Source organism: Tyto alba, unplaced genomic scaffold (genome assembly GCF_018691265.1).
Source record: "Tyto alba isolate M040663 unplaced genomic scaffold, T.alba_DEE_v4.0 Super-Scaffold_6, whole genome shotgun sequence".
In the NCBI taxonomy this organism is placed as follows: Eukaryota; Metazoa; Chordata; class Aves; order Strigiformes; family Tytonidae; genus Tyto; species Tyto alba.
Window position 1 is genome coordinate 19,278,660 of NW_024881327.1, and position 20,801 is coordinate 19,299,460.

At 39.1% G+C, this 20,801-nt stretch overlaps 1 protein-coding gene across 8 annotated transcripts in view; it reads left to right on the forward strand.

The window, feature by feature from the left end:
- Positions 1-20,801, forward strand: part of TENM3 (teneurin transmembrane protein 3) — a 1,343,701-nt gene that overhangs the window by 1,134,767 nt on the left and 188,133 nt on the right. The window contains exon 1 of one of the 8 annotated variants that reach the window (XM_032988412.2): positions 16,248-16,409. The exons of the other annotated variants lie outside the window; for them this stretch is intronic. Within the exon in view, the coding sequence (XP_032844303.1) occupies positions 16,355-16,409 (55 nt within the window). The 5' untranslated portion in view covers positions 16,248-16,354. Of the gene's footprint in view, positions 1-16,247; positions 16,410-20,801 lie in introns of those variants that run through there. 8 annotated transcript variants of the gene reach the window in all.

The following is a 20,801-nucleotide window of genomic DNA, read 5'->3' on the forward strand; positions in this document are numbered from 1 at the left end:
CTAACCTCTCTAACATTGCTACTGGTACTTACTTTTCATTGTGTTTTCTCAACTTGGTCCAAAATCTGACTATTTCTGTACACAAAAAAATGACATTTTCATGTATATGACACTGATCCGTTGACATCTTTTTTTTTTGTCTTTTTACTTTCTATTTGAATTTATTTTATTCTGATGACTGATACTTTGCTTTGTGTGGAAAATTCAGTGAGTAGCTTGTCTCAGAAGTTCACACGAAAATGCAAGTAGATGAGATGATTTCTCTGAGTAAGCCAAAATATGTTGCATAGAAGAAAATCTTTGTCAGAGAAACCTACACAGAAAGTTGTATATCTGAAATTGTGAAAGACAGTTTCAGTTGTCAGCTATTTTGAAGAAAAAGTTGAGGCTAGAAAATAAAGAAAACAAGCGTCAGCAGATGTTATCATAAATATTTGTATGTAATCGCACTTTTTTTCTCTGATCTCATGGGTTGTGATTGTTGACAGTGGCCATAATACACAAATTTTAGAGGAGTTTCCAGAACCTTTATGGATGCTGAAAATTTATTTCTAGAGTTGTGATCTAGATCCATTGTAATGCTTGAGTCATTAAATTCTCTAATCTGGCAGTGGGTGGGTGAACTTTAAAATGCGCTTAAACTTAGGGCTAGAAGTGAATTAGATCCTGTGTTCTGGGCACAGCAGACTTGAATGGCTCCTTTGAAGGAATCCTACCCTAGAGGGCTGAGCAACTTGTTTCTCATTAAAAGTAAGAATCATAACTTGACCTTTGGCAGTAGATTCTGTATGCGTTTGACGTGGCAAATAAATGCAGCGCTCTAGATGCTGGTGCAATTCATATGGAGTAATGAAAGAAAAACTTGTCTTCTTCTACGTAAAGACATTTTCACTCCCACTGTTGCTACTACTACGCATTCAGCTGCACTGACGTAGAAAAGACTGGCATTACCAGGGTCAGCGAGACCTTAGGGACCATTGTTACTGTAACCAGTGCAGCTGGAACATGCTCTGAACAAGGTGAGAGGACTGTAGCCTGGGAACCTCTCATAGCTGCCCCCTTCTCAGCAACGCGATCGCTGGTGGGAAATGTCACCAGCGTGACTTGGCATGTCGGCAGCCTTTACGGTCCTGGATGGCTGCAGGCACCTCTAATTATTTGTTAAAGTTTGCTGATAGCACAGCAGGTAGTGTCCCAAAACGGTGCTGCTCAACTTCACAATTTGCTCCCTGCTCAAAGGTGAGAGAAGGGCTATTGAACAAGAGCTGTAGGATTATCGGAGGTGTCAGAGAAGCTGCTGCCTTGGGGGGATGACAGTTTGTTTTCTAAAGTTGTTTTTATTTGAGAGTGCATTTTAGCAACCATTCCCGTATTAGCTTCACAAAATACTTGAAGCTATATCTGCTTTCCGGGTGGAAGATGGCTGTGAAGTAATCTCAAAATATTTACCAAACCTTTGTGGCTTTTTTCCCTTCTCTCTTTGTCCTCTTTTCATCTTCCAAATTGCATTTTCTGGGAATTAAATAATAATGGGCCTGTTTTGTCAAAACTCCCTAGCTGCTGCAGTATTACAGCCCAAAGAGAGTGTGGGAGTTTTCTAGCAATACATTGAATTTCTGGTCTGATAATTCTCAGGAACAAAAGTATGATTTCAGTTGCTCAAATCCCAGCTGCTGTATTTTCAGGTAATTACTGGAAAAAAATCATCTTACTATATGGGAAATGGTGACTGAAAGTACCCTAATTTTCAGGTACAAGTAAGTTTAGAGAATGCCTTGTATGATATGGATATCTGTTGCTCTTATACAATGGTTAGATAAGTTATATAACAGCCTTTGAGATGTTATTTCATCTCCCTTATCAATTTGTGATAAAGTTGGGGAGCTTTTATTCTGTTGGAATGTATAATTGAGTTTTCACAGTTATATCTCTTTTATTTTCTTCCCCTTCCTTTCCCCTTTTTTCCTCTTTTCTGTTCTATGTATACAGTCATTATAGAAACAGAATTTATGGTATTTTGTAGTGTCTCTACACCATGTTGTGCATAATACCATAAACACAGTAACAAAAAGTCAGATGGTATTTTTAGGGAAGTGTTGCACTAAAAATTACTGCAGACATTAAAGTCACATTGTCATATACCTCTGACCTTGACAGATACTTGGTCATAATTGTGGCCTGTCCGTAAAGATTTTATATCTCATATTGAAGAAATAAAATATGGAATTATCACATAATAGTGCATGTAAAAATGTTTTGTATGTTTTAACACTGGTAATGCTTGTTAAGATTGACTCTGCTAACCAGTTTATAAACATTTTCTAATTCTGATGAGGATGAACTATAGAATAATTTTTACATTCTTGCAAAAATGGAAAAATAAAGAGATTAATCCTGATTTGGGGAGTGGGGCAGGATTCAGATCTAGGTTAGTTGCCCAGTTCTTTTGCAGGTGACTTCTGACTTTAGGTATACTGTTTAGCTTTCTGTCCTCCCAAAGTCTTAGGCAAGCAGCCCCAAACTTTAGTTTCTCTCCTCTCACTGTCAGTACTTTCTGTAGTTGGTGGCAGGGACATGCTCTGCCTCATTGTCACTTTAAGGTCCTACAGATTTTGCATTTGGCACTAAGTGCCACAGCTTCTATTAGGAGGAAAAGGATTTCTTTTAATATTTAAAAAGGGTTGTGTTTCTGCTCCTGGTGCTGATCGGAATGAACAAGGAATTGCGCTGAACTCTGTGTTGCTGGCGAAGCGAGGGTTGTGGGCAAACAAGCCCCGCTGGCAGCAGCTGAGCCACTTGGGGCTTTTCTGCAGCCAGCTGCTTGCCCTTGCCTTCCCGCCACCTGGGTAGCTGCTCCCTAATCTGGCCTGTCCGGGCAAGTCCCCATTCCCTCACCCATTTCTGATAACAAAGCCTTTTTAGCCTGTCATTTTGACATCAGGGGGTTAGGAAACACGTGTGTGGTTGTGATGCTGAGGGGTGATGAAACCCCCCAGTGACGAGCAGCTGGGAGCAATAACCTATTCACCCCACTCAGCTGCATCCAGGGCAACACCTCTGACGATGGCCTTAGGCAGTCAGAGCTTTCTTACGACTGAAGGGCTTCAGGGGATTTTGGCCAGTCTCATTTGTGGGTAGTGAATGGCCTGAAGATGCAATAGATTCAGTAGGAGTAAGATAAGGTAATGCTGAGATACTCAGTAGCAGAATTCAAGAAGCTCTTGCAGCTTTGCCGGTGAAAGCTTGGACATCTGGGAGTTCTCGGGCACATAAGGTAGGGGTTTTTTTGGTTACCATTCCTGCATTGAGGCACAAAAGTTCCTGTGGTAAGCACAAACAAGTTTTTGTAGCTCTCGCCTGAGTCCTAGTCCTGCCAAGCGTATAGGCGGATGACTTGACTATGATTTAACGGTGTACCTGAGGTATGTACTTCGAAGCAGACTATACCATGCCTCTTTTTCCCCTTCTTCATTAGCATTTGAATTATGTTGCATGCTCATCAGGCAACGTAAGTAATCTGCATAAATATTTTGAATAGAACTAAGGACAAAACAGTTTAAATGTTTCAGGAGGAATATTCTCATTCCAAATCAGGACAAAATAGAAGTCCTCAAATTCTTCATGACTGGTAATACAGAAAAGAAAAAAAACAACCAACCAACCAAACAAACAAAAAAAATGCAAACTTTCACTGTAATTCATTGGAAATATTTCCCAAAGATAATTTTGAAATGCTTTGTTTAGATTTAAACTACATAAAATAACTTTTAATGATGGTTAGATTACATTTGGAATCAATATATTTTAAATGGGCAAACAGGAATATTTCTGAGATATTTCAAACTGATCACAGAGTAAATGCTTTGGAGTGCACAGCTTTGTAGTGTCTCCAGAAAGCTTTACAAGTGAAGTGTCTCCTCCAAAATTAAGGAGCCTTTACGTATAGCATTCAGAACTTTTAAATCCCTTTTGTAAAGTGGGGTTTGATGCAAAAATTAAAATAGGAGTATTACAATGCCACAGACTTTTTTTTTAGTAGTGTAATGGCATTTCAAAATACATGCTGTCTACAGCTATAGATTTACAAAATATTGTTTCAGAATACGTGGTGTTGGGTTGATTGGCACAGAAATGGATGTGTACTGTGTAAAAACAGAAAGAAAGACAAAACAAAACAATCACCCCTCAAGCATGTTTGATGTTGCATAACTGAGACTTGATAATTGGATTTTCTTCCTCCCCCCACTTTGCTCCCCATTTTTTTTACTCTGATATCTAAGTACTCTAAATGCAGTGGCATAAAATTATAGTAAATGGAACTAAAGTAAAATGTCTGTTCTGAACACATGCAACAGAGTTGTAACATCACTTCTCTCATCTTTCCTTTGGACTTTATCACAGCAAAAAGCAATCCCTTCTTGCCTGGCTGTTGCAGATTACATTTGACAAGGTGGTGTTATGTGAGAGGTGTACACTTGCATGTTTCCTTCAGAAACCACGACTAAATGCTGAGGTGGAGAAAAGGATTCTGATCTATTCATTTCGTGTACTTGTCAGTTCAAGTGTCTCCCTTTGTAATACTTAAATCTGTGATTAGAGAGGTCACAGTAGACTGAGTTTCAAACGTTGAAGCAAAATTTCCGTTGGTGTGTGTTTGCGTCAATGTAGGGAATCATTTTGATATTTTGGGGAATTATAAACAGGAGGGATAACATTGCATAATTTTCTTTTGTGTACCAAAACATGCATATTTAAAAACAAAAGCATTTTCCATACTTACAGATAGAACACATCAGACTATTTATTTAAATTCTGTTTTACTAAAGGAAGAAGAAGAAAGTGGGGAAAATAGGAAAAAGTATTTCTTTCTACCAGAACTACTCTCCCCTCTGAAGAGAGGGTAGTACTGTGATTTCATATTCAACCTTTTAGCAGTGCCCATCAGTGTTTGTTACTATCTACTGAAGCTGCACTAAGAGTCACCTGATTTTATCCAGTATTGGCATTGTCTGACAAGGTTATAGTATGGCTGTAGGCCTCTGGCTTGTTGTGGCTTCAGGGATCGGTCCTGGCACAGCGACATCAGCCTGAATTGCCGTGCAGAGGAGCTGAAGGAACTGGTGTCAGACTGCATTGGGGCTGAAACTGGTCCAGACTCACTTTTTTTTTTTTTTTTTTTTTTCCCCACTTGTACAATAGTGTTCAATACTGAAAATAATGATTTACAGGTGGAAAAATTTAAAGTATGTTATTTTTCCATAATCATAGGCTGCATGCTTTGCTTTAATGCCTTGCTTTTCTGTTTACTGTGTTAGAGGAAGTTGGTTTTCAGTTTGACAAGATGTGTCTCTGACTTTTCCCACTCAAGGCTGTAGATGGAGCTCATCGAGCCTGGGTAGTTCAGCTAACCTGAATCTTTTCAGTTTTGATAATTTCACCATACAGATCTTCAAATTTGTGTTGGTAGAAGCTAGTGTGGTAACTGTGTTGCATTGAAAAAAAAAAACAAAACAGGAAGAAGGTCTGTCTGGACCTCTGTGCCTCTCTGAACAAAGCCCCTGTCTATATGTCTTATCGCTTCTGTGATTTTCATGACAATGAAATGGTTCTGTCTAACAGTGTTTTCCTCATGCATCTAGGTTTTCTGAATTAAAGAAAAAAATCAGACTATAGGCTATACTTACGCATCAGAGAAAGCAAATAAAGCAATGAGCTTCACAGCAAAGCCACTCCTATCAGAATGAAGTTACAGACCAAGAGTACTGAATAATTACCACTGCTTTCAAAATACAAAACCCTTAAAATTCACTATACCTTTTCACAAGAGCAGTGATTGAGAATTTTCCCTAGTGCTGCAAATGGTTTTCTAGTCCTTGCGAATCCAGATCTTTGGCAAATTGCTTGAGGAAGTCAGTGGAAAGTCCGTAGTGCCTAGCTTTAAAACAGGCAAGGGTGGTGGGCTTGGAGAATGGGGGACAGGAGGGCTTTTTTTTTTTTTTTAAATGCATTAACGAAGAGAACAGAAAAAAATTGTAAGCAGTACATCTGAAAATGGCTGCAGCCTTGTGAAACCCACTGAATGAAATGGAGTTCCCTACAGGCACACAGATCTGCCCACATCAAAGAAATATGGGATTGAGCCACAGTTAGAAGACTTAGAATATTAGCTACATTAATGAAAATCAACATAGAAACAAACCAAGTTAAAATTATGCTGTTAAAAATTATTTTTGTTTTTCCTTTTACATTTTTGTTCACTCTATTTTTTTTTTTCATCGTGCTTCATACCTACATCCCCCAGGCCTCCTTTCTCCTGTGTTTTTAAGTTAGAAAAAGCTGTTACCCAGTCTTGTGAACAAAGCTACAATTACCTGGTTAGAAGATGATCATCTGTGTGAGCACAAACGAGGTCTTTGAGCATGTAAACTACGGTAAAGCAGGTAGGCTTACATATGAAAACAGAAATCAGACTCATGATTTGTGAAACAATACAGTTTTACTCTGATTACCCAATATTTTTATCCTCATTATTGTGGTAAGAAATTTTGTTAAAAGTTGAGCTGCTGACTGGAATATTGGACATGTTTATATATAAAATGGAATCTCAAGTCTGTCTGCAGAACAGAGGAAGAATTGTTTTGTTTGTAACTGAGGCAGTGCTGCTTTTGAGGCTTTTTCTTTCCAATCTTTTTCTTAGTTTTATGCCTAAGTTTTATGGGAAGATTTTTTTTTTTCCTTCAGTTGGACTTTTTTTAAGAATAATTTGTTACACCTTTGAAGAACTTATGTTGGCTTCTGTTGAATGCACTGTAAATGTCTAAAACAGAAAGTATTTTCAGACTGCACTCTGCCTAAAATGGACAATCCAAGTCAGCGAAGCCTTGAAAGTAAACTGCTGTGTTCTGGCTTGCTGGACTAAGGGAGATGAATGAGCAGAAGCAGGCACGCTTTGTAGCCTGCTGAAGAAAAAGTAATTTGCTCTTTTTCAAGCTTTGCTTTCTTGTCTGGTCATATGGTAAACCAGGCTTGCTGAAAGAATTGTGCTTCCTTTGCTTTCTGAAGTGGATAGGTATCTGGCAAATAAGTGCATGGTTTAAAAAAAAACAATGCTCCATTGATATTAATGGAGCCAAAAAAATCAATGGCTAATCTTGTCAAATATACTAACTTCCAGAAACATAATTAAAATTCAGCAATAGCAACGAGCATATTGCTTAAGTACTATACTGTTTAAGTTTGTTTCCTCTTAGTATTTTTGATGGATATCTGTATCTCCTTTATAATTTTCCCTGTTTGACAGTATGGTCAAGTAGTGTAAGAATGTGGAGAGCCTGACTCAGATTTTTTCTTTCTGAGCAAGTCCAAATATAACAGTTTGTAGCCTATAAAATGTCTTTTCTGCCCAACACATCCCAGACATGTATCTTTCAAACAGGAGGTTTGCGTTTCAAATTTGTATTTGAATTTAAATGCAGTAAGATGGAATGTCTTGAAGAGAGCAGAAATAGCTTATTTTATCCATATCTGATTGTGAAGGGGAGGAAGAAAAGCTTATTATCTAATCAGACATATTTTTAGCAGGCTTCCATAATTGGCATGAGACCCTCAATCTAAGTACTTGTTTTAGAATGAAGATGAGCTGATCCTTTTATGTACACTGGTTAGCTGGAACACAATTTCAGTTCACATAGAGCTTTATGATACCCTCTCATTTAGGGGCTAGTGCCTAAACAAGGTCCAAGTCTCTAATATTATCAGTTCTTATAAGAAATAACTTGCTTATTTAATGTAATAATTGCAGTAGATGAAATTAATTCCATTATTCTGGTTTGAATATTTAAAATGGATTATATTAATTTGCCTTGTTTATTGTAGGATTGTTACTTTAATTTAGCTATTTTCATTTATAAATCTTGGAACATGTATGTTTTGGTTCTTCTTCTTCAGATACTGCTACTCTGAGTAGATCCAAATATGTATTTAATTAATCCACAAAAAAATTGGTGTGGAGGTACCCACACTACTGCCCAAGTCAAAAGCACTGCATCCATGTGAGCTCACTACAGTGCCTAAGATGATCAGAAGCAAGGCGTAATAGCCTGTGCTCAGTACTGCAGTGAGGTAGTTAAACTGATCCCAAGATGCAAGCTACCTTTTTGCACATTTGGCACTGTGTCGAATTGTAGGAATACACTGTCTCCCTCAAATAGCGCTTTTTTTTCTGTTTGTGCTGCAGTCCTCTCTGCTGTAGAAATGATCAGAGGTAGTTCAGACAACTATAGCCTATTGAGAACATTCACCTCCATTTTAATATTTAATTCAAGTACATGTAAATAACTGTGAAAAGCTGCATTTACACTTGTGGTCCAAAATACCTGGTTTTTCCATTGAGAATCTCAACCATGCTCTGTGCCAAAATGCACTTGCATTTATTTTCTAAAGGATTAATCTTGTAAACCAAAAGTTGCCCAGGAAGGTGTCTCCTGTGGTGGCAGGGTGAAATAAGTAAAGCCCATAGCTGGGTGTGTTCATTGTGCGTTCCTAATAAGAAACTCCATATTCGCTGTCAGACTTAATTAACGTGGTTTGAGAGGTGTCTTGCAGGTTAGTTTTGAATTGGTGTTCATCTGTCAGCTGCTACAATTGTCTCCTGCTTACTTGAGCTATGATACCCCTCAACCTTTTAATCAAAACCAACCCAGGCAGAGGAATCGGAAGCGTAAGGTGGGTGACAGTCACTCAGGAAACCCTCCCAAGCTTTAAGTCTTCTCCGCTTCTTTGGTAAAAAGCAAAACATCATCTGCATGTTCCCTTTGGTCTCTGAGACTTTGGAGACAGATGCTGTTGGACTCCAAATACAGCAGTGAATAAAACCTAGGCGCTGGGAGTTACTGGCACACAGGTTTTTTTTTTTATCTTTGTGGGTTTTTGTTTGTTTGTTTTAAAGAAAATGTCACCAAATCTCACTGCGGTTCTTTGCACGGAGTAGCACCTTGTTTTTCACTGAACTGCCCTTGTAGTTTGAGCCACTGTTCCTACGTAGATACATGGTTGGTAACTGGATGGTTGTGTGTCCGACTTTAGCAAAGATTGTCAGGAGCATGTCTCCAAGCAGAATATTGCTGAGTGTCCTCCACAAGGCTTGTATCTCAACTTCCCAACTCTGCCCAGTGGGAGATTGGCCAAAATAACTATTCTGAACTAGGTGATGTTTGCTACTTTTTCTGATAGCTTAGAATTCTTGAATGGCAAATCATCCTCTTGTCTTTGAGATTTGACACGTAGTCATCTCACGGGTTTTTTTATTTAGGTTTCCAATTAGGGGAAAAGAGCTGTGATACAGAAGTTTGTGGCAAAAATATTTTCACGCAGATTTGTGTCCTTTGATCTAAAGTAATGCACCAAAGGTAATAAAAGATTAAACAGCCACAAACATTATCGTCAGATTTAGTAGTCATTAAGATCTTTCAGGTATTCTGTAATTGTTTATTCGGTTCTTGGATCATTAAAAATACGTATTTGTTGAATTTGCAGTTGCATTAGAACTTCAGAGTTTCATTCTGTTAGTTGCAAACCTTCTGTGTCCTCCGTGTCATAGCTGCCATTAAGCATTTTCAAATACAGTTTTTAGAAAGCATAGTCACTCTTGTATTTAAAAGTTCTCTTTCACAAATAAGTGCAACTAAAAGGCCTGCATCAAAAGCACTGTATGTGCAATGTATTTCCATGTGCCTGAGAGCAGACTGCTGTTTTCCCTCACTCCCACAAACCATGGCATAGCACAGGGATGTGGCGTGACGTAGGGATATGTCATTTTTCTTTTTTAATGAAGATTTGGCAAATGACCTTTTTGTGCAAATACCAAGGTGAACTTACAGAGGAGTGATGTAAGTGTTCATATTACTCTAGCTTTGATTAATGTTGTGACAAAGTATCTTTACCAGGAGTTCCTGTGAGTTTCTCTTTAGTTGCCTTCTCTAGCTGTTGAAGGGTTAGTTAGTTAACTGAATATTCAATGTAATCAGCTGGGTGTTGTGTTCAGGTAATCATTCAATCAGCACAGTCACAGAGGCATTTTAGACAATGTTTTTATTGTGAGAGAATCTCTACGCTGAAAAGATGATCAATTATTTTTTTGTTGTTTGCATACTAGTATGTTTGGTGCTGAAAAATATCAGATAATACACAAAAGGAGTTTTTATCAAGTACAGACATTTCTTAGTACATTGTTGGTTTAGAAAACCAGAGTACCTTTTGAGTGCTCTGAGCTGAAACATGAGACCTGAATTCAGAGCTAAAAATGACCATATCTGGAAGAACGCAGATGACTATCTTAGGCTTTCAAAGCTTAAATAACTAATTCAATTTTAGTTCTGTATTTTAATAGATTTTTATAATGTAATGAACTGAACATTAGCTTGTACCCACAAAAAAATAAAATCCCTTTCTTCAGTGTTTTAAGTAAATTTTAATGAGGAAGAACTAGTGAAGGTAAAGCAGAGTCTCCTAGATTCTAACACTTTGTGCTTAAAAGCAATTTCTCAGACAGGTAATGCTCAGTAAGCAGAGCATGTGCATACATTTGTTATTTAAAAAAAAAAAAAAAAGTTGTTTTGATGTTGTGATGCAGCCACAGTGTCTTGGAGATGGAAATAGTCAAACATCTGCAAATAAAAAATCTGGAGTGGAACAGCAGTTGTGTGGCATAAGTTTAACTCTTTAAAATTATGTGTTTGATTTGAAAGTGTCTCTTGTAATTTCTATAAACTTCAGGAAGCACATTTTTAGAGTGCTGTTGTTTCAAATTTCTTACTTGTTTTCAGTGTGTTCTTCAAAGAAGCATATATATGGTATGATCCATGTCTATACATATATGAGTATTCTCATTGATTTATGTGGTTACCTATATAAAATATTCTTACTTTAATAGAAACTAAAAACAGTCTTCATTGAGTTAGGTTGTGAATGTGGATACCAGGCTGCAGAAATGATTGATGGTTTTCTTACCACATGTAGTAGCCTAATAGGATTTCACAAAACCTTTGTTCACATACTTAAAAATTACCAGAATATTTCCTTAAAGAGCAGATAGTATGATCTTAAACTGCTGCTTCAGTATTTCGGAGAGATTTTCCTACGTGTTGCTTCAAAAAATTGGTCTAGAATTTAAGGGAAATGTTTTGTGTAAATAAACACTGTAGATTGCCGTTGCATGCAGACTGAAATGTGTTGTTGTATTCATTTGGTTGAAGAGAGTTCATTCATTTCATTGTAACTTGGTGGTTGGTTGTTTTTTTTTGTTTTGGTTTTTTTTTTTTTTGGTTGGTTGTTTTGTTTTGTTTTGTTTTGTTTTTTAACAAACACTTTCCAACACAGAAATTGGAAGTGAGGTTGGCTATAAAATATGATTCTATTATATTTTTTTGTTTCTGTCTGGAAATTACCTGCAAGTATCTTGAACAGCCACAGTCAGATTTCATGATTTATTAAAAACCTCCCGAGCCTGCACTGCTGCCTTCTCCTCTTAAGGTCCCTGCCCCTTACGCCCTTACTGCGAAGTGGCCACTATTGCTTCCTTGCCCTCTAGTTTACTGGGGTGCACTCTGCACCTCACCGGTGATGTTATTACCTCCTCTGTGTTGTGCCTGCTAGATTTGTGGTTTGGTGTGGGTCGGGAGCGTGGCCTTTCAACAAGTCTCCTGGCTTACCGTGCTTTGCTGGTCCGGCGGAGCGCTGCCGGGGCGCGGGCGCTGGTGCCTGCGGGGTGGCACTGCGTGGGGAAGCCCACTCCAGAAGTGCTCTTCCCGTCCTCGCCTGCGCACGTGCGCCTGCCCGCAGCACCACGCTGGAACTGGCCCACGGCAAAAACCCTTAAAATACGAATCGCGCGGCTGTCGGGTTCTCGGCAGCGGCAGCTGCTCTGTGCAGCAGATCCGCTCCTGTTGGCGCGCTTTGCTTTAGAGGGGCTGATGTAGCCACGGGCCATGAGCCCTGTGCCCCTGGGGGGGACCTGCTTGCCTAGGGCTGCAGGGTCCTGCTCTGATCCCGTCAGTGCTGGTGATGACGCAGTTGTGATCCTGGGAACAAGAATTTGAGAGGGGTGCCAGGAATTTGTGTCATTCATCAGAGAGGAGTATTCGTGTTGTATGCTGTAATCGCTGCAGTTAAGGACTAGAGTACTATTTTGTTGTAGGTAGCACCCTCCTGGTATTCTTTTCTACCCCTCCTTTTTCTCAGGCCTGCTTATCCTCAGGAGTGAAATTATTCATGGCCAACATATTCCTGTATCACCCCAGTAATTTACTGCAACTTCTCTGTTCCTTGTTCCCCTTTGATTGGCCTCTCCATGTAGTCATGTAGCGCATAACACAAAGATGGATTGTATGGCATTCTCTGCTGGGGAAAATCAACACATATAGCAGGCTCTCTGCCAAGATGCTCATAATTAAACTGTTGCTATGGACAGGATTACATCAATGTTTCTATCAATCATTTGCTGCAGTTTTGTGGCTATCGGTACTTGGAATTTTGTTTTTTGGGGGGGAGGGGGGTTTAGTTTTTACTTCTCTTCAACTTGACCTTACTTTTCAGTTGAAGCGTTGCAGCACATAAAAGGAGATGTATTGGAAGACGGGGAAAAAAGAGAAGCCAATTCTGCCATCCTGACTCTGCCTTTGAAGCTGATACCTTTGTGAGGTGTTTGCATTTAGTCATCTAATAGAAATGGCCGTATGCCATAGTTCCCATTCAGCAGTCATCCTCTCCTTGTGACCTAGGAGCTGCTGCAAAACCACGCTGGTGTGGTAACAGTCTGGATGGCCAGAGTGTTACCAGTTTGCATTAAAATGTTTCAAATGCAGAATAGCAGGTGTAATAGAAAAACAGCAGCTAAGCGGTTAAACCTTTAATTTTTTTTATTATTTTTTCTTTTGTCCCCCATCCCTTCTGATTCAAGTGCAGCAAGTTGTGAGATGGACTAACGGCAGTAGAGTGTGAAGTACACTGATGTGTTGGAACAGACCTTGCTTGCCCAAATATCATGGCTGTGCTTCATCCGCTACAGTGTCATTGCTACTGTTATTACAATGATCTTCAGCAAGTAATTCCTTTTGGTAGCACTCAAAATGTTTGGTATTATGGCTAAACTAGTGTGCAGTGCATTAAATGTAGAGAGGTCCAGGATAACAGCACAAATAAGGTAGTCTGAGGGGTAACAAATGATATCGAGTGCAGCTGAGATCACTGTAACGAGATAAACAGTGTGGTGTCACAAAATTGTCTCCCAGTTGACAAAACAATCCATATTTTATAGATTGTCTTAAAAATTGAAGGATGGAGTCAATTATAGCCAATTATGATGCTACATTTACTGGAGGAGTTTTCTTATCCTTTGGGGAGGAATAAGGAAATGTTCAAGTCAGTCAGAAAAAGCTTTTGCATTTGCTTCCTTGTTTTATCTGAACGCAGTTTTTTCCTATTTCTTCAGGTGAAAACTGCATGTAAAAGCTGGAACCAAATTATCTTTAGGAAAAAGATTTAATTTATTTAATTGTTTCATTTTTTTTTCATGTTCAGCATGAAATTGTGGTAGATAATACAGCAAATAGAACAAGAGACTCGACCATCAGCTCCCCTCATTTACGTTTGGGTTTACTCCAAAGGAATTGTAAATGCAGCCTGGTGATGGCAAAGCCTGCTTTAGGCAGTGCATGTTGACATCTGGAAAAGAAGCCTTCATGTCACTAAAGAGATAACTGGTAGATACTGCATATTTCCAAATTTAATCTATTAAAGTGAAAATAAAGGAATGCAAGCGTGGAACGGTTTGCTGTGATCCATGGTTTCTTTTCAGTGAATAGATGTAAAATGGGATACAAAAACACAGTGTATTGCAGATGAATAGACAGCTACCCATATTCTTAAGAGATTTGGTCATAGTCTCAGTGGCTGAGAGGCAAGCATTCATTTAATGGCATAGTACTCGGTCGTTTAGATTATCTCCCTTCTCCCGTTTTGCTTCTCAGGTAGCGTATCGGGGAGCTGCACGTCCTGTCTATCTCATGCTGTAGGACTGACTGTAAGGAGCAGTTTCCCTTCCCTAGCAAAGCATGCTGTTGGTAATTAATTAAAGATTCAGATACATAGATAAAGGTGTATTCAGAGACGAAAGCCGAGAGTAAACAAGTTGTATGAGTAATGTTTCAATGTGTTATCCTCCTTCTGTGTTCAGGATTTCATTTCACCAGCTAGTTTCAGAGCATGACCTAGTACATGTGCCAATGACAAAAGCTACTTGTAACTATTCAGATCATGCTTTCTGCTTTATGAAATGGGATTGTAAAAATCCTCTCAAAAATGACATCTGAAATAGCATTAAAACACAATTTCCCTTTGATAAGGTTTTAAGGCACTCGTATGAAAAGTGACACTGCTTTGAGTGGCTCTGTGTCAGCATTATGCAATGTGTTGCACGTAAGTGACATTAATCCATTAAGGGTGTGAGGGTCACTTATTTTTCTCATGAAGTCATTAAATACCTTTATTGATTTCTGTTCAATCAGTTGCATGCCACTGGATTACAGCGATCTCTAGACATGCTAATAGTGCTGTTTCTAATAATGTTTGTAGACCATAGTTTTAAAGACAGATATTACATTCAGAATAAGTTATCATGCCTAAGTGAAACACAAAGGAGCTTAGGGAAGCAATAATATTACTCTGTTTGCAAATTACCTGAACCTACTTTATTGCAAAAGATGATTTTGTGACAAGGATGTTCTAAAATCAATAATCGTCCATCTTTAATACATTCGTTGCTTTTTCTAATTGTACAAAATTAATTTATATATTTGGACTGCTTCTGTTACATGATGATAAAGCATCTTTTAAAAATTGAATGCAAACCAGGAAACCCTGTCTTAGTAAATATAAAATCTGTGGTGCTAGTTCTTATGCTAAAGACTGTTTAAGCCTTGGATCACTACAAATGCCGTACATTGACCAGGCAGGTACTTACTTTCTTAGTAGATTATTTTGTCATTTGAAGCAGCATTATGTCTATGAAATGCTAGTGGATCAAAAGCCAGTAAGAATGCCTTTCTTCATGATGAACAGATCTCATAGGAGGAAGTACATAAGACTCAATTAAACATAACAGCATAACAGGTACATTTTAGCTCTGTATGAATGGATGTGCACTAAACAAAAAGAAAAAACCCTCATGTTCTGCCCTCCCTACTTTGATGCCACGCTAATGACTTTATCTTGACTGTTAGACTGAGTTTGTTTCCTTACCTAACAGATAACTTCAATTGTATTTTCTATTTTTCCTACTTAGAAGGAAATGATGCTTCAGATGAATTTAAAATCTGATGGAAGAGTTGTGATAGTCCTGTTAATTTTTGCAGTAATCTGATATTGTAGTTGTTGCTTTTTACCTCAACTCTTCTAGCTTTTTTCCCTTTAGATGTAAACGGTTTATCACAGTAAATTGCCAGCTTTGCCCTGGGCATAGCAAAAGCAGACTGGCACATTTATCTCTGCAGCTAAAATGTGAAGTTTTCACTTCCACGCAGTGAATCGCATCCTGCTGAGGAATTACTGTTTGTTTTGTGGGTTTCTTCTCTAGGACCCTTAAGGGGCTCTGACAGGTCTTGTCGAATAGCGTTGGTCATCCTTGTCTCAGACACCAAACGATACCACGTAGTGGCAAGTTTATTACATCGTCTCCAGAGAAGCTGTTGTTCACTCAGCATTTTCTTCATAGGCCACCTGCCTGATTTCATTGAAGGAACCCCAAGCAAGGCTGTGTTATTAATGAATTATGACAAGCCTTTTGCCTATCAGGCAGAGAGGTTCCTGCTATCTCCTTTTAAGACAAAAACTTAATGGAAGATGCTCAGCTGGGCAAGCTCTCCGATGATACTCCTTAAGTGCTCATCCCAGGCTGATGCGAATACGCAGAGAGCCGTGAAGCTGCAAGTGGCAGCGTTTAATACCGTCTCCCTCATAATGCCTGAATAATTTTCCGGAGAGCGATCGCCGCAGCTGCTGTGAACATGGTTATTTGTTTATTTTTCACCTTGGTCCTGGCAGATTGCTGACCTAGCTAATCTGCTGCACGCCCGGGGCCGGCGCCAGAGGCGGGGAGGGGGGGGACACAGACACACACACACACACACACACGACGACGACGTTTCCCTGCTCGCAGTGCCAGCGCTCTCCTGGACATGACGGGATCGGCAGCCAGCGCCTGAGACAGGCTCCCGCAGCCCGGCGGAGTTAGGCGGGCTGGCTCCCGGGCCCGCTGCGATGCTGCTGAAGGATGGGAAGGAGGCGATGAGGGAGCCGGCTTATGTTTTTCTTAATGGATGTTTGTGAGCAGGAAGGAGATGGCATGGGCTGTCGGGGTGAGTTATGCAGCGCGTTTCGAGATCTCCCTCCGGTCGGGCGGCTCATTATGTTAAACAGTGCAGCTTTTAAAGTGCCGTAGCTCTCCTTTTATGTGCCTTGGCCTTCATTTGCTGAAATGCTTCGAGTTCACAGTGCTCAAGTCATTTTGGAAACGCGATGTAATTACAAAGGTTTCTTATGCTTACCAACAGCTTTTTTGAACCAGTGTAATTATCATTACTTGTGGATACTGTAAATTGAATATCCCCTCCCTAATTACATTAAACTCAAGGGTTGGCTGCTTAAACAGCCAAATAAGAAAAGTTCACCCTTTACTATAAATAGCAAAATTGTTGTTTCAGTTCTGCTGACCTTTAAAGCAAAGTGCTTTACACGACGTCGTCAGGTGTACATTATAAAGATAGCTTGTAATTAGATCTGTAATGAGGAGCTCGGTCAGAATGGCTTTCTGAAAAACTTCATTTGTTCAGTGTTTTCTAACTGCGTGACAGAATTAAAGTTTCAGGGTGCGTCAGGACTTTTAAAGGGGCTGGCCACCGTTCCGTACTCCACCTGCTCTGCTGGTGCCTTGCAGTTGCCCCGTGCTACTGCCAGTGCTGGGAGGCAGCTGCTGGAGCTGCAGCGACTTCGCCCTGCCCTTTGAAAACAACTCGGGGTCAAGGGAGCGATTTATCTAGCAGTCCAAGGGTTTCTGTGATTAATGTTTCTACTCTCGCTTCAGGAGACAGATAATGACTTAATTAGTACTGAACAGCAGAATAAGGAGAGGGAAGAGGTGGTCACCTGGGTTCTGTTTGATTTTTCTCTGGTTAGTGAAGTGACTGTAGTCGTGCTGAAACGTGAGTAGTCTCATCTGATAGAAGGATGCAGAGCTTTAGTTAGTGAGTTGATTTGCCTGCCTTGAGTTCAGTCTGCTGCCTGTCACAGCTTCACCAATTCTGTGCACTGAGAAGTTTGACTCCCCCTTAACTTGCAGTGACTGAAATTTTTAGTGCATTGCTACCAGCTAATTCTTACTTTGCTTTCTTCATTCTACTTGAATTAAAATCATGCCATTAATTCCCATTAAAAAAAAAAAATGCTTTTGCTTTTTGGGGACTACATATTTTCCCAGAGCGCTTCTTGCTGAATGTCCTTCATGACCTGTCAAAAAAGTGTGCTTGGACAGGACAAACTGAAAAGTGTGTCTTTGAAGAAGAGCAAAACTTCAATTGCAGTTCAGTGGCAAAGAATTAGGACTATAGGAAAATAATAGAAAAAAAAATCCTTCTTGCATAATGGAATACTATAACATTTGAATTAAAATAACTCCTAATTGATTTTTAATGAAATGTAAGGCTAGGACTTAATATTTTGTGACTTGAACTACTTTAGAATATGTGTTATTAGTCTATCCTTACTCTCCTGTAGCAACTCTTAGCTAATGGTTTAAACTAATGAAATATTCTGCATAGTTTCACTTCTTGAAAAATGCTTATGTTCACTTTTGATACATTTGTGAGTTTAAAGAATAATCACCACGATTCTGTTTATCTTTCAACATATTTTCTGCCTTTCTGTATTTATTCTATTGCATAATAGGTAAAGATAATATATAGATTCTTTCTAGATTGTGTTGGTAGTGTATTTCTCTTCTAAACGTGTTGTGTGCATATATATATGAAGTGAATAGACAGTATGTTGTGCAAGTAAGTAGAGAGTACGTTGTACGTAGCCCAGTATGGATAGGCAAATTTTGTGTCTGAAATGCAACAATCCAAATGAAAACAGGCACAGTCTCATGGCTCATGCAATTAGACAAAGATATGAATAGTATTAGCAGGCAGGCAAATCCTTTCTCATAAGAGGTAGATGTTTTGGTAGAGATAAGCTAGAAATCTGAAGGCCTAGACTTAATTTAGTTGCTCACTGTTACAGAACCTCAGTGGGTAAAAACATTTGTGTGGTGTTCAAGCATTGAAGAATCTGATTCCATCAGCACCTTGAGCAGGCTAGCAGGTAGGAAAGAATGACGAAAAGAGAGCAGTAGGAAAGGCAAAACTAGAGATTTTTAGATTCATTTGTTTCTACTTACCCTTTTGTGGGCACTTGTGCTTACCTCTTCAAGTTTAAAATCATTAGTCGCGTCAAAATGGCACAGCAAAGTGATTTTTAGCTGGCTATATACTGCTAGAGTGAAGGCAAATCTTAAAACTTGTCTTTTCACATCTATTTCACATACCTAGTAAAGCTTGTGTATTTAGTAATAGCTAAGCTTCTGATACACAGTAGTGCTTTTTAATAGAGCTCATTGATTGTATGTGTGTGATCTGTCAGCCTCTTCTCTGAATGGTTTATCAGCAAGTATCTAGAAGACGATGTCTCCTTGAATTTTGGATACAGTCTCAGAGAAAACTTAGGAAACTGAGATGCAGACAGTGTTAAAACTGCTGTCTTTGTGCCCCTAATTACAGGGCATTCTGCATTCAGCTTCTTTCTGGTTTGCTCCTTCCTTTGTAAAAGTAAACACAAAATACTCAGTTGATGAAGCAAGTCCCGTTAACTCCTCCCTGATGGAAGCAGGGACCGTGTATGATCTGGGTGGCATTACAAAGTGGCATAACTGTGTTCACTGTTTTGCTACCTGTTCAGTTCCTAAAAATACCTAATATTTGGGCTGCTTTCCTTTGGCAGCTGAGCACTGAGCTGGCATTTTGGTGTCATGACGTATTGTAACCCCAAGGTCTTGCTCCTGAGTGGTAATGTTCAGCTCAGCGCTCATCACTGTATATGTGAAGTTAAGGTTATATTTTTCCATGTGCCTCACTCTGCACTTACCCACACTGAATTTAATTTACCATTTCACTGTCTAGTCACTCAAATTTCATAAGGTCCTGTGATTCTTCACCGCTTGCCCTGAGTAAGTTTGTATCATCTGCAAACTTGATGGCCTCAATGCTCAGCTCCATTTCCATGTTAATTATGGGTGTATGGAAAGAGGAGCAGGTCCCTGTGGTACTCCGTTGGTAGGCTTCCTTTATTCTTCAGGCTTGACCATTTACCACTAATTTCTGGTTATGTCTTCTAATCAGTTACATTGCCACACAGAGACTTCTCTTCTGCCATGGATGCTTAGTTTCTTTAAAACCCTTTGGTGAAGTACTTGTTAAAAACCTTTCAGAAATCCAGATAGGCTGTGTTGACTGGATCACTGGTTTCACATGTTTGTTTGAGCTATCCAAAGAATTGGGTTAATTTTATAAAACAGGACTTCGCTTTATGAAAACTGAAATTTTACTTTTCTCAGACATGTGCCCACTTAGTTTATTTGTTACTATAATTTCTATTAACTAACATAGAGACATCAGGCTTGCAGACTGCAGTTCCCTGGATCTTTTTCTAGAACCTGTATTAGAAGTTGGCAGCACATTAGCCACATTGGAGACCTCAGCTAGCAAGGCACCAGGGAGCTGGATGACACATCATCATTAGTAATTCATCTATTCTACCTTTTGAATTTTCACTGTCAGATGAATGCTGTCTGGTGCCAGCCATTTGTTACTTCACACAGAGAGAGGACTGGGGTTTTTTGTTATGCACTTCTGTAACGCCCAGCACAACAGAGTTCCATGTACCCACTCATGTAATAATAGTCATAAATTAAAATTAGATCAGTTGTTAGAGATGGGGTTAAAAAAATATGGCTCTTGCTTCTACTGTTATTTACAAGTTTTAGTAATATACTAGTCTGTTTTGTTTTGTTTGATTTTGTGTATTTTCATTTTCCTTACTGGTATTTGAGAGTAATGCAAACAGCTGAAGAAAGGGCAAGATTTAGTTTACCGAAAATGAGACTTTAAAAATCCGGAAAATATATAGTTATTTCAGTTATATAAATCTGAGATGTTACTTGAAATCATGGTACCCTAGAGAACGTCTGATGGAAGAAGTATTTTTAATTTGACAGTTTCCTTGTAATAAAAACACATACAGCCTCCATCAGTAATTATCAGTCTTAAATTACATTCGTCAAATTTTAGCTCATGGATAAATAAATGTGCACAAGCACCATGCCTGTTTTCTGAGTGAGTGAAGCTTTTGTGATGTTTAAATTTTGGGGAATATTCCTTTGGCATTCCTCATTACATAACTCTTGTTCAAATCTGAGCAAAGTTATGGGTTGTGTAAAAAAACAAAACAAACAAACCAAAAAACCACAAAAAAACACCCCTGAGGGACACGCTTGGGGTCACAGTCTTTGACAAAGCTGTGTCAATATTTGTATTATATATTCAGATTTTAGAGACTTGGAACTGGGTTTTAGTCACACTGGACTTAAATTTTGAATCCATCAGATTTTTAAGCTCTTCTGACTCCCTGTAGTGGGGTTCCCACCCCACAAGGCAGAA